General features: G+C 38.4%; 1 protein-coding gene across 1 annotated transcript in view; it reads left to right on the top strand.

Annotated features, from left to right (window-relative positions):
* Window positions 1–14,900, top strand: part of INSC (INSC spindle orientation adaptor protein) — a 98,645-nt gene that overhangs the window by 77,039 nt on the left and 6,706 nt on the right. Inside the window, exon 8 of the mRNA XM_063293022.1 lies at window positions 4,300–4,478. Within this exon, the coding sequence (XP_063149092.1) occupies window positions 4,300–4,478 (179 nt within the window). The remainder of the gene's footprint in view (window positions 1–4,299; window positions 4,479–14,900) is intronic.

Raw genomic sequence — 14,900 nt, 5'->3', positions numbered from 1 at the left:
AAAAAAGTCATGGCTTTAGCACTTTACTTACTATCATGTTAGAGCATGAGGTTCTGCTGTCAGAGTTATGATTAAGAAGTAGACAGTTTTCTGTTGTTACCACTAAAACATCTGCCTTTTACATTCATGTATTTAATCTCAGAACGACAGACAAATCAAATTGTTGGGTGAGTCAGATCTCAGTTAAAATAAATGTGTACAGAAATTAAAAGACACTTGGAAGGTTATAATAACAATTCTGTCTGCAGCATTTTAAGAGGACTTCAGCAGGAGAGGAAAAGTTGTATAGCATATTCTTAGATTTAAAAATATAGCTGTAATGATATCAAGGTACACTATAAAATTATACCCTTGTGGATCAATTAGTTTTATCTATCTGCTCATACTATTTCAAGGGACGCGGTGGTGCTGCGGGTTAAACCGCTGAGCTGCTGAGCTTGCCGATCGGAAGGTCAGCGGTTCGAATCTGCGTGACGGGGTGAGCGCCCGTTGCTAGTCCCAGCTCCTGCCAACCTAGCAGTTCAAAAACATGCCAATGTGAGTAGATTAATAGGTACCGCTTCAGCGGGCAGGTAACTTCGTTCCGTGTAGTCATGCCAGCCACATGACCACGGAAGTGTCTACGGACAAATGCCGGCTCTTCGGCTTTGAAACGGAGATGAGCACTGCCCCCTAGAGTTGGACATGACTGGACTTAATGTCAAGGGAAACCTTTACCTTTACCATACTATTTCATTTTATTTAGCATTATACCATCATCATAAAAAACATCCAATCTACGTATACAAACCTAGACCTGCAATGATGTCAATACTCATGGATGGTCTTGATTTATCTTGATTAATATATTGGTATAATAAATATTAATAATCCATTATTGGTCCTTGGCCAATTTTAACAACTATCTGTGTATTCCCTATTTATCTAAAATGGTGGATAGGCTGTGTCATTGCAGCTTTAGATGCTTTTGATGAAATGGGTTGTCTTGATCTCTTCCAGTTTGTAGTGAGATCCACATTTGGTACTGAGATGGCCTTGATTGCTCTGATGAATGATCCATCCTGGGAAACAAAAATTCAGGAATGTATGATTTTAGAAAAAGAGCCAATATGGTGTAGTGTTTCAGATGATAGCCTAGGACTGGGGAGACTGAGGTTCGGATAGACCTTCAGCCCTGGAGAGTCACTAGGTAACTTAGGGACATGACTATCTCACAACTTCACATATACTACAGAGTTGTTGTTTTAAAAATTGAGGCAAGAATACTATACTATTTACACTGCCTTAAGGTCCTAGAGGAAAGGCAGGACAAAATCTAGCCTAAATTTCTCAATATCTTTCAATATTACTGATGATGGTATCTTGCTGAAGTGTTTCTGGATGTTTAGGAATGGAGGTACCACCTTGCAGTGATTCTACTCCTTTTTCCCTGGGCATTATCAACAAGTAGTATTGAGAGATTTCTGCTCAGCTCTTAGATGTATTAGAGATGAAGGATACAGTATATTGACTGAAAGTTCCATGTCCATTTTTGTAATAAGTCTAGAACTTCCCCATTTGAACATTGATTCACCTTCCACATCTGTGAATAAACAACTTCCTCGAAAAAAATCTTGTAGGCTATTTATGCCATAACTAATCACTAATACAGTGATACAGATAATACCCATGAAAACTGGTGCAATTTCAAATTAAATTAATATTGCTTGATTTAACTCTCATTGGATAGAACAGGATCAAGGCACTGATGGGCCAAAGATTTGGTGCTTAGTGCTCCTGACAATGAACACTGCATAGATACATACATTCAAAGAAAGCAATTACGTAGAACAAGAATCCAAACCTTTTGATTAGCCATATATTTTAGGGAATTATGCCTCACTTGTTTTCTTGGAAGCAAAAGTCAAATATATCATCAATGGTAGAAAACTGATGTTCGGGTACAAACTGGCCGTCAATTTTTACAGCACAGAACATAGTTGCACACAAAACATAAACACACATAAATATTTCATACATACATACAAAAAAAAAAAACAACCCAGAACAAAAGACCAGGAAGAATCTCTCTCTCTCTCTCTCTCTCACACACACACACACAAAGCAAGGATGACCAACAACAACCTTTTGCTATTTGATGCCTCTTTCCCTCCAGTTCCTTCCAAGATATTCAAGGACCAGGGTTCACTTCTCAGCCTACTCAGTTTTATCAGGTTTGTGAAGATGGCAAGTGGGAGCCTTGTAGCTCCTGGAGAAAGCACATAATATAAATGTAATCAAACAAACAAACAAGAGCTATGTTTGAAAAAAAATACACTATATTACCAAGAGTTCGAAAAACCATATCCTAGCATGCAAGACAATCATGGTGTCTTACTCTATGCACTAGACAGAAGATGCTTAGAATTTGAAAATATACTCTTCTCATTTGTCCCATAACTTCTGTGTGATAAATGGCCTTATGAAATTTTCCAACCAACTAGGGAGATGATTTGTCCAAATATCTTGAGGGGAAGGAGATATTACCCATAATTTCTTAAGTGCAGGAGTCTTCCTAAATATGATAATAACATTGCTATTGAAAATGCCCCATGAAAGGAGTTTCCTCATGAAGCCTTTCTTTGGGATTTAATTGTCACCTACAGGTCACAGCTCAATCTACTCAAATACATTATTAAGCTACAGCCTGTAATGGACAATGGCACTGTGCTTTCTGAGGCACTGGGTGACAGGCCCATACCTGCATACAGACAACAACCCAACCTGAAGCAGACAGTGATGCTAACGTGGGAACCAGAACCTATAATAAACCCAGATGATCTGCTTTGCCCCCACATCCATACTACCAGCACCATCAGAGGCCCCAACAAGTACACACACAAGATTAGAGACACCTTCACATTCCTCCAGTGTCCCTCTGGCTTCTACATAGGACAAATGGGACAAACTATGTGCAAAACAGTTAATGGACAGAGGTTTGCTATCAGGACTCAAAACAAGGACAAATTGATATCAGAGCATTTCAGTTTCCCACAACACTCCATAGTAGACCTCAAGGTGACTATTTTGGAAAAATGGGACTTCATTTTTCATTAAGTGAAAAAATGCTGACCTCATATACAGTACATCTAAAGTTTCAGGTAGTTTCAGAAGATCTCAACAAACGTAATGGCTTTTTAACTCATTACAGTTGTTAATGGATGAGGTACTTGTAATCTGTTTCACATGTAACCTGCATCTGCATAACCAACTTGTCCTCTTCCCCCTTACTCCCCTCACCCCAATTTAAATCCTACATTAATCTAGTCACTCTATGTATCTAAGGAAGATCCAGTGGTTAAGGCACCAGGCTAGAACCTGGGAGACCGTGAGTTCTAGTCCTGCCTTGGGCACAAAGCCAGCTGGGTGAGCTTGGGCCAGTCGCTCTCTCTCAGCCCTAGGAAGGAGGCAATGGCAAACCACTTCTGAAAAATCTTGCCAAGGAAACTGCAGGGACTTGTCCAGGTGGTTGCCAGGAGTCAAAACTGATACAAAGGCGCACACGCACACACACACACACACAAGCACCTAATGAAATTAGCTGCAGGTCATTATGCCTTTTAATAAAATTTGTTAGAAAAAGTGCTACCAGATTCCTTCTGATTTTATGCCCTCCTTTCTCCTGTCTCTTATGTAGGCAATAAAAGAATTTCTGAAATAGTTTGCAGGGAGAAGAGTGGAAAGTCATTGGACACCTCTCTCTGGGGTGGATACTATTTACACATTATTGGGAGGGACCATGTGGTCATTGGCTAAATGAACAAATATGGGAGTAGGTTCATTTCTTACAAAACAAGAGGACAATAACTTTTACTGAATCTCTCTCTTAAAGATGTAGTTCAGATAGAAATGAGGGTTCTCTGTCCTTACGCATTTCTTAATAAAACTTCCTTTCTCTTCAAATATATCGAATGGCTGTTAGCATTCGTTGATAGCGGAGTTAAGCCCATACTCTGCATCCAAGGCAATTATATTCCTTTGGGATATTATTGTTTTTATGGGTTACCTAATTACTTACTTTTTAAATGGATTACTGAATTACTGAATTACTCAGTATTCTTTCAGCACTCTTCTTGTGTTCAACAGCACAGCCTCTGACAAGGACTCCTGCTGAAGGGACTCGTGTATTTTTTATTTGAACTAAAGGGGCTGCTCGAGGATGTCTCCTCCCCACTGCGCCAAATGTTTTAAAACATGCAAGGAAGCAAATAAATGAACTGGTTTTAATTTAATATTTTAATTGGATTTTCTAATATCTAGAACTGTGCCAAGAGGCTGCCTCTGGGGAAGTTTTCCTATTGGCTTCAGCTGCACTTGCCAACATTACATTTCTGGACTCAAAGGCCTGTGAGATGTTGCTTCAGCTGGATGCAATGAATATTCTTATTGAAGCTTGTTCTGACAAACAGAAAGTAGATAGTCCCTATTCTCGAGATCAGGTAAGTAGATACATACTTAATGTATGTCTACAGAACTTAACACGAATGACTGTCATAGTACAAAGGAAAGAAGATATATTTGATATGGGAAAGAGTCCAGTATACACTTGATTTAATGGATCTCAGTGTAGCTGACTTTGGATTTAATGGACAAAATCTTCTGAACAGGACATGCCATATCGGGAGAGAGGGAAGGAAAGGCCCTGGGAAGATTGGTGGTCCCAGCTAGCTGGTAGAGTATGCTGAGAAGAGAATAGAAGAGAGGGGATGACATGAACCAGCCCTTCCCTACTTGCCAGCTTTGTCCTACTTGTTGTTGATGTTGTTAGGTTAGAGCAGTGTTTCTCAACCTTGGCAATGTGAAGATGTGTGGACTTCAACTCCCAGAATTCAGTGACATTTGGTTTTAAAAATCCATCTCTTTCCTACTATCTGTTCATGAAACCAAGGGTTTACTTGTTTAATCACTACTTAAACAATAAACAAAGCCTTGGGACTGCTGCACACAGTTCAACACGTGATGCATAATTAATTTTAACCTTAATTAAGTGTTAACCTTCATTTGCAAATGAGTCATTGTAGTCCAGGTACCAATAATAGATATTTCAGTTCTAATTATTCTCTACAAGAGATATGTAATTGAGTTAGTACGAAATCAAACTGGATTTGGTGGTCTCCCTCTACAAATGGGAATACAGTAGAATTCAGAGCAATTGTCTGAGAGGCCACATCATTCTATCCTCACATGATGATATTCCACATAGTAGATTCAACTACTGAACACGTATTGCTCTAATCATGTCACAGTGGCATGGTAAGCATCTTGAACACTATACCTACCATATCTGGGTTGTAATTTTGAATTAACTGTTAACCCATTCATAGTGGCATTTCTCAACTTAATGCACTCCCACTAGACAGTCATACCTAGGATGCTTATGAGATCTCAAAATCTGAAGAGTTGTAGTCCAATATATCTAAAGGGTTGACATAAGCTGAGCCAGACTGTAACAGTTCTTGGTATTGCTTTGTATTGAGGGAGGCATGATCATATGCTACAGGAACCAGCCACTTTCAAAAGCTTCTTTTCAAAAAGGCCGTTGCATAACTGCAGAGATAAAGTCCAAGTGATTGAGGCTGATCAAAAGCTTTCTTTTCAGAATGTCTACAGATTAAATGTTTAAGCCATTCTGAAGAGCTGAAGTGTGGATCTGAATGTGAATGAAAGACTGGAGGAATCTGATGACTTAATAGAAGAAAAGATGTGTTGAAAGAAAGGGGAAATACTGTATACCATTGATTGTTCATGCTTAATTGCATTAACTATGCTGTTCAACTATAAGGGAATTTCAGGAAAAATTCTTTTGAGGAAAATACATTTGCCATACCTGTTATAGCCCTCTTTCACATTGAAAAGATCACTGTTACAGAAATTTCCATATGACACCTTCTTAAATCATATTCTTTATTGAGAATTTTATAATGTGACCACAGCAATTTGGAGTAATTCTTACCACTTACTCATAGTGTTGTGCACCTATGCCCCTTCAGAATGTATAGAACATTTTAGGTGCTTCAGAACATATAGGGGCATAACTGCAAGTCCACTTGGCTTTTTACATAGCATGAAGGAAGATTCCATCTTGTTCTTTATTGTGGTATATAAAAGAACAAAGTTTTTCACAGCAATGTGGAAAAAATCTCTGAGGTGCAGGGGTGGGGCTGTCAGGGAAGAAGGCATGACTGAGCCTCTTTGTATGTGCATACAGCACTGATGCTCTATAGAGGGTGGGGCTTTGGTCACATGGTTATGCTCACCATCTTGGCCTTTCCACCCCCTCCTGTGATGCTCCTGCTGAGAAGTAACTTTTAAGGAATTTGGTTGAAAGGGGTATTTTAAAAAAATGGTTTAAAATGGCTTTTTAAAATTCTTTTTGATATGTATTTTAGTTAAACTGTTGTGTTCTTTTAGATATTCACCTTATTGCCAGGGATAAGATTACTTGCTCCTCAGTTTTAACACTTTTCTCTAGTAGGAAAGGATATTGGACTGACTTGACGTCTACTCAGGTAGAAGTGCTGTTAGAAAATCAATCTTTCACACACAACCTCTTTCCTATAAGAATTCGGCTCTTCAAAGAACTTTTGTCTCTGTCAGTCATTCCATGTTACTCAACTCAGCTTAGTTTCTTATCAAATCAAATCTTTATTATGGCCAAAGACCAGCATAAGGAAGATGGGGAACAGTCAGTTTAAACCATAGAAAATACTTTCCAGTCAGTTTAAAAGTAATCTACTTCAGGGTACTTTACATGCAGTGCATCTGAAGGTAGTCCAGAAACTAGCGGGATGAAAATGTGGATATCCACATATTGATGGGGAATAGAAAGTCTATAAACATATAACTCCATTCTTGTGCCTGTTTCATTATCTTCAGCTATGTTCTCAGGGCTACTTAAAACTACAGGTTTTAACATTTACTTTTTTCATAAACAGAGCCCAGGAAATTTGAAGTAACATCTTCCTCTTCCAGTCCTGTTTATTAACTAACCATTAAGATCAGTTTAGTATTGGTGACCCCATGGAATTCTCTTTCATGTCAAGCTATGACTTCTTCTTACTGTAGCAATTATTGAAGATGTTCTCATGCAAAGTTGGCTTTGTTAACATAACTTTGGTTCATGTAACAGCTTTAGTAACGATCCTGGAGATCTATTTTGATGTAAGAACCTTTAAATAGTGCCTTGATGCTATTATTTTATTTATTTTATTTTACATCCTGCCTTTATTATTTTTATAAATAACTCAAGGCGGTGAACGTAAGCATAATTGAAATAATACCAGTTTCATCCTTATTGGGAATCGTAAGATGTAGGTAGCAGTTCCCAGAAAGGATCAGACTGGTAGTATGGTGCCTCCTGGTGGTCAATGTAATGGAAAATACCACAGAAATAGAGAAATTCCCCTCCCTTCCAAGCCACCTCTTGGGAAAGTCATCTAACCCTGTCCATAGTGGCATGGCATAGCCTAACATATGTATCCTCCTGCTCTGTGAGTGTACAAGAAGGTGAACTGTATATACTATTTGGATAGCTTTTACTGCTAATGATATTTTTAAACAGACAAGTGTTCTCCTTGATCGACCAAATTGCCCCATTCAGTAAAATGGATGGATTAGCCATGCCAAGCTCCAAATATACTGTAAATTAGAAATGATTAAAAGAGCAAGTAGATAGAAATGACATTTTTATCCAATGAGTCATCATGCCAAAAATGGAAGAGGGATAATTTAATTGAGATCAAAAGTTAGTCTTTCTCAAATATAGTAGTGACTCCTACAGAGATGATAAATTTAAATACATCCATTTTCCTAATAGAAAATACACCATTTTTGTTTTGCTCCCTTTGTTGAATCATTGCTGACTGTGTTAAAATCTCACCAAAAATATGTCGTTCATTTCAGGCAACATTTTATAACGTTTATGTCAGGCAGTCTAGCTTTTCACAGTCTAATCCACAAGCAGGAATACTTGGATTTAAGTTAATTTTACTTATATTTGTTTGCCTTTTCTTTATAAACTGTCCTCCCTTGCATTTATCCATTCATTATAGCCTTCAAAACTTCTAGGTATTAAAACTGAAGCACAGATCTCTCTGTATCAGGACCTAGTTTTCTGTCACAATCCTGTAAAGGATAATCCCAAAAGCCAGCCAGATAAGAAAGCTTGCCAGACTTCTAAAAATCTCCTAAAGTTTGAGCATGTTAAGGAAAAAAATCCATATCAATGGAAAAACCCCTACGAATGCTACTTCATATATGTTCTATCTGTCTTTTTATTGACCAGATTTATCTAGTTATCTGTCTCTGTTTCTGAATCTGGTCCTATAACAGACTCATTACATGCCAGTCTTTTTAATTTCTCATCCATGTACTGATCAGAACAAGGATGGAAACCCTTTGGCATCAGCCAACTTGACAGTGATGAGACATACAGTACTGGGAGTTATTGTTCAGGGACATCAGAAGTCCACAGGTTCCCCACCCTTGGATGAGGCCAAACCAATTTATTTCTATGTGTCCTTTTTATTCAGACATGAAACTAGGACAATGCTTTGAATGAAGCCATTCTTTCAAGCTGCTTCTTCAAGCAAGGTGTACCTCCTAACAGTGAAGTAGCAGCACTGCTTTCTTGCCCTTGCTTCTTCCACCTCTTGTAATCAGTCCATTACCTGGGAGAACTCTATGCAGAAGCCTCTTCCTTTTTATTGGAACTGCCAGCTGAGGCTTTAACGTGACCTGAAGTGCTGGGTCAGAATCATGTTGCTTCTTCACCTTGGTAAGATGAATTGTGTCACTTCTGCTTGGTCAAAACAAGTACTGCATCTCAGTAGGGTTGGAAGCTAATCTTTCCTATCTCATATAGTAAATCACTTTGTGAGTTCACTTTGTAAATTCCTGCATGATGGTTTACGAGAGAGAAGGGAGGGAGAGGGAGAGGGAGAGGGAGAGATGTTGCTGGGTTTTCCCTGTATTGCAAGGCTTAGGAGGAACAACCTCCACGAAGTATTTCAATCATATAAGATTCAGCATCTTTATTAACAATCCCTTATTTATTTCAGCTCTCAGTGTTTGGCAGTCTGAGACTAAGAGCTTGAACTATGTCCAGAAACCATACTCTTTTTTTGTTTTGTTTTGTTCTGCAAACGTCACTGCACGGCCGAAGTTCCTTTTTTGTAGTTTCCATTGAATGCTTTGCATAATAATGTATCTTGGCATGTGTGACCAGAGTAAGGAATGAGGTAATCAGTTTGTCTCTGTTAACAAAGCTGAAGATGATGAATTATGTAATTAAATTTCTCAAAAATGCTTAAGAAATTAAAAAGTGGCACACTAGTCCACAATGGATATAAAAATAAGTGCAGGACTGAGTTGGGAAGCTTGGCTTTTACCAACCCCAGCAATGTGGCATCAACTTTCTTATCCTAATTAGTGTTGTACGTCAATTGGTCCCTTGTTTGTACCTTGGGATGTAATCAACTGTTTTGTTTACAAACACATAAGGAGCTTCCAGATGTAAGAACTGGGCTCTTTTTTTGTTCACGTTTTCATACATATGCACGCATATACAGTAGGCAGGCTCACAGAGGACTGCTCAAAGGATAATCAGGTAGAGCCCCATTATTTTACCCTTAGTTGTCTTTAACCAGATCACCAACTCCCTATCATAATTTGCTGTGGGGAAAGATCAGTCTTGATCCCAGTTACTGAGATAACTACTCTTTTTCAGTAATTCTGGAAAAACAACAAACTTACGAAGGTTTTTCAGGAGAGATTCATCTCCCCGTTTCCCAGCAATCCTTAAGCAGGATATTAAATATTGTAGGAAATATTCCAATCAAACACAGAGGAAAAACTCTCATTACCAAGCAGTAGCATTAAAAAATTTAGGTAAGGATGTTTTATTTATTTATTATTATTTTTTATTTCTCACGTTCATATAGTCACCCATCTCACAATAAAGTGACTCTAGGCGGCTTACAATAAAAACCATCATAAAACCCAAATGTCACAAACTTCAGTGAAAGAAAAAGCAACATTGTTATTAACAAGATAGTGGAGAGAATTGATGTTAAAAACAATGCAGCCATCTTGTCAATGAACCAGTGCCTTGAGGTGTTGCACACTAAGGTCATTTGCTCACTGCTGTGTTTCCATTTCATAGCCCTTATAAGCAGTGTGATGAATCTTTGTGGTTGTCTTCTCTTTTGGTTGCTGCAGACAAGGAATGAAAATCATTGCATTGCTCTCAACTGCAGTAGGTCTTGCAATACAACCCCCCATGAAATGAAATGAAATGAAATGAAATAATGGTATACATTCATGCTCTTGCTTCATCGTGCATGCCTTTGTCTGCATGTATGAAAAAACTTTCCTCGCAGTTCCTGTGAGGGGATCTGAAAGGCCCGATACCCTGAAGGTGACACATAGATTCCTCCCTAAAAAAAAGGAATTGGTTTTTCCCAAAGCTCCACAAAACTGCAGTGCTTAAAAAAGGAAAACTACTTTTACTGTGATTTCAACTGAGCCAGAAATAAATTGGCTCAGCATTCAAAAACAACTGATGTTGTGGGATCACCAGGTCTGGTACTTTGTTCTGAATGGGCATAGACACTACTTGTAGAAGTGCCCTAAGTAGCAAAGAAAGGCCTCTCCAAGGAGTCACCAGAGACCATCTATTAAAAGAGGAGTTAAGGATGCTGTTAGAGGTGAACTGATGCAAGTCCCTTTCAGATTTCAAGTGGTTCAGAAGGAATGGTAGGATTTGGATCTCTTATTATAGGACCAAGACCTCTTCTGTTTACACACCTACAAATACTCTGCAACTCATTCTTCAGAAAGCTATTGTCATGTTCACTGTTTCAATGTGCACTGTACATCGTAACGTTTCACATGCCATGGCGCTGACGCGCGTTTCTGTTTGGGAGGGAGCTGCTGTGAAACCTTGTGCCAAGCTCTGTATCTATGTTCATTTCAATGGAATGTGTTTGGGTGATGTGCTCTGCTCAAGGACTTTTCCCGCGGACCATCAGAAGCCATTAGGAGCACCTGGGATTGTGAGCTTGGGAAGATTCTACGGGGGGAGGGATCTCATTCGTACCAAGGGTTTTTAGTTTGCATTTGGCGCGCTTTTTCCATTCTCAGCTTTCTTTGTGATCCTGCATGCTGTTCTTTAATAAATCAGATATCTTTGTGATCCTGCTCATGAGTCTGATGGTGTTTTAGGATAGGCAACCATTACAGCTATATACTTTGCTTCTCTGTGCCCTCATATAAGGCTACTCTAAAAGCTTCTATCTGTAGGGGAAAAAATCTGTATCTACATGCCCTTCATATACACATCTTGCAAAAAGGATACAAAGTAATTTGTCACTGCCTTCTTTAGCAATATTTTGTATTGTAGCCAACATTTTTGGAATTTTCCAGAGATTTCTCATCCAGATGCAACCCAAGACTGATGCTGCTTAGCTTCTAAGGTGCAGAAGAGTGAGATGCTACCACCTAGCCACATAAACTCCAAATTGTTATTGCAAAATAAAAACTCCAGTCTGATTTTGTGATGTTTAAAAGTAGCTGGAATGAAAGATCATTGAGCAAATAAATGACCTTTTCCTCCTTAAAAAGAAAGCTTTGTCTTTTTCAGATAAATCTAATGCCATGGATGGATTTTCCTTTGTGCAATAAGAATTTCCCTACTTCTCTTCATCCCTTAAATATGCTCTTCACACAGCATTTTCAGAGTTCAAGAGGAGCTGTAGAGGAAGGGGGAATTCCCCTCTTCCTCTTTTGCTGACAGAATCCATTTCATCGATGGAAGGGGTTAATTGAATGCCACCCTCTCTAATGGCAGCAAAGTTCAATTACTTTCAGATCCAAATAATAATCCCTCACAATCTTCGATAACCAAGCCACAACACTGCAGATCTCCACAACCAACTGAACTAAAATATAGTATACCAGAAAATGAACGTGCTTTGTAGTATGACTACAAAATCATGAGCTAATATTGGCACCTTCATACCAATATTTTACATACTTTGCCACCTAATGAGATGATGCTGTAACTTTTGTTTTAGGATTTATTTTTTTCTACTCATGTCAGTGATCATAATAAAAGTGAAACAAAAAACTGTTTTCTTATGACTAATAAAAATTTAATTAGCATAATGCTCTGCAGGGTAGATTGCTGACCACCAGGAAATTAGGATAACTCTTTAAAAAGTGAGATCATAGTGATGAGGAAAAATTCCATTACTTTTCAATCTCCAAATGAAATCTTCATTGTCTTTCTCTCTCATTCTCTCTCTCTCTCTCTCTCTCTGACCCTAAATACCATTATTTTCAATTTTGCTCAGTTTCTATTTCCATCTTTAACTTCCTTTCTTCACTTTTCTGCATAAGCATACTTCTAAGGAAAAAAAAACCCTCTTCACATTTTGAAATGCATTCTTTTAATGCAGTTTATGCATTTTGTGTCTATTTTTCTTTCTGTATTTCCAAATGATAATTAATTTTTATCTTATTCTCATTAATATATACCATGTAACCAGATATAACCAACTTTCCCCTGGGAAAATATTCCTAAAGAAGGCAGTGGCAAATGACTTTGCATGCTTTTTGTAAGATGCATATACTGCCCTTCATACAGTATATGCATCTTACAAAAAGCATGCAAAGTAATTTGCCACTGCCTTCTTTAGGAATATTTTATATTCAATTATCAGTGTAGCCAACATTCTTGTTTGTGCACATTTTGCAACTGGGATCCAACCTGGATACATTCTTTCCTCAGTTATCGTATTGCCTATATAAAGACGCTGGTATCTTCTCTAGAATTTTAGTCAACTACTGGAGCCTATGCAAATGGGCTAAAATTTACCCTATTCATTCATTCAGTCTGTGAATGTAACTTATTACTCTGCAAGCAGCAGTGGCTTACTTTATGGCTTTTGGGGGGGCGGTGGGGGTGGTGAGAAGTTTGGATAAATGCAGTATAGATGTGAAAATAGAAGTGGGATGCAATGCCCAGCCATTGGACAAAAGCATACCTCCTGATTCTGCAAAATAATTATAGTATCTGTAATATTTTCTCCTCCCTGACTAATGCATTTCTGATCTCTCTTCCCTCTCTGGTTCTTCTTCTCATATCCCTACTCTGTTTCTACTCCTTTCCTTAACTGTCTATTTTTTTCCTTCCAATATTCGTAGTCTTTTCATAGCTGCCATTAAGCGTCAATGCTGTAACTGTTTCCTCCTGTCTTTGCAAACACTTTCAAAGATAATCTGTTTATGTGCTGTATCAGCTAAAAGCAAAGGGAACCTCTGCAGGCCAATCATTTGTGTTATAATGCTCTGCCTTCTTGCTGCAGGATGGCAGGAAAGACATTGTGTTTTAATTTACTCTGGGCACTAAACCTTATAATATGGTTGCTTGGAGACCTGGTTACTAAAAGCTTGTACTTCTGCTTATCGTTCACTAAAATTATTCTTATAGACCTATTGTATTGTCATTACTTATTTGTTTCTCAAAAAAGCCCAACCCCAAATGAAGCAGAGCATTTCAGAGTGCAAAGTGTAGATTAATCAGCGGTTTCTGAATGTACTGTGACTGACAAAAGAACTAATGACCGTTAAACACAATGAGTGCGGTTTAAGCATTCTGATAAATTGATAAGGAACTCTAAGGAATTAATAGAGGGTAAAGTTGATTCTTAGATCAAGGTTAGTGATATTTAAAAATTGGAACAATAGGCAAGTCTGGGATTGCCAAGTAACTAGATACCAGTGCCTATCATGATTCATGTTGGTAGCTTCAGTTAAATGAAGACTTAGACTGAATGAAGAGCCAATTTGGTGTACTGGTTATGGCACCAGGCTAGAAACTGGGAGACTGTGAGTTCTAGTCCCACCTTAGGCATGAAGCCAGATGGGTGACCTTGGGCCAGTCACTCTCTCTCAGCCCTAGGAAGGAGGCAATGGCAAACCACTTCCAAAATCTTCCCAAGAAAACTGCAGGGACTTGTCCAGGCAGTCGCCAGGAGTCAAAAACTGACTCGAAGGCACACATGCAGACTGAAGAAGCGGGGTTTGGGACAGGCAGCATGGTAGTGTTGAAGTAGGACCAGGAACACACATATTCAAGTCCATCCTCAGGCATGGAGGCTTACTGGGTGACTGGGTGACTTTTTCTCACTACCCAACCTACCTTACAAGGTTTTTGTTCTAAGGAAAATAGGAGGAATCGTGTGCCATGTATATTGTGTTATACTGGTAGAAGAAAGGAAGGCTATATATTTCATATATGAATAAGAATAAATTATATTAGGGAAAAGGAATGGGCTGATTCAGATGAAATAAACTATCACTCAAATTATTTGCAATGCGCACACACACACACACACACACACACACTTTCTAAGAATATTTATTAAATAACGTGAATAGCTAAAATAATTAGAATGTAATACACACACACACACAGGTTGTAAGAAAATCAGGCCCCATAGACAATTTAATATTTAAATTCAATTCAATGTTTGAATTGATTGCCATTTTCATTTAAACACTTCCTTACTTGTTTGACACATGACCTTTGAACATTCCTAAGTACAATAACATCTCTCTGAAAAAAAAACCCAATTAATTAATAAAACATATTGTGATTTGCCTATGGGGCCTGACTTTTGGTACATCATCTATCTATCTCCGTCTCCGTCTCCGTCTCTGTCTCCCTATCTATCTATCTACCTACCTACCTACCTACCTATCTCAGCCCTAGGAGGAAGGCAATGGCAAACCACTTCTAAAAAATCGTGCCAAGAAATCTGCAGGGACTAGTCCAGGCATTTGTCAGCAGTGACTCG

The sequence above is a fragment of the Candoia aspera genome, chromosome 1 (genome assembly GCF_035149785.1).
Source record: "Candoia aspera isolate rCanAsp1 chromosome 1, rCanAsp1.hap2, whole genome shotgun sequence".
In the NCBI taxonomy this organism is placed as follows: domain Eukaryota; kingdom Metazoa; phylum Chordata; class Lepidosauria; order Squamata; family Boidae; genus Candoia; species Candoia aspera.
The sequence above is the reverse complement of the archived record's forward strand: the minus strand, read 5'-3'. Positions and strand labels throughout refer to the sequence as shown.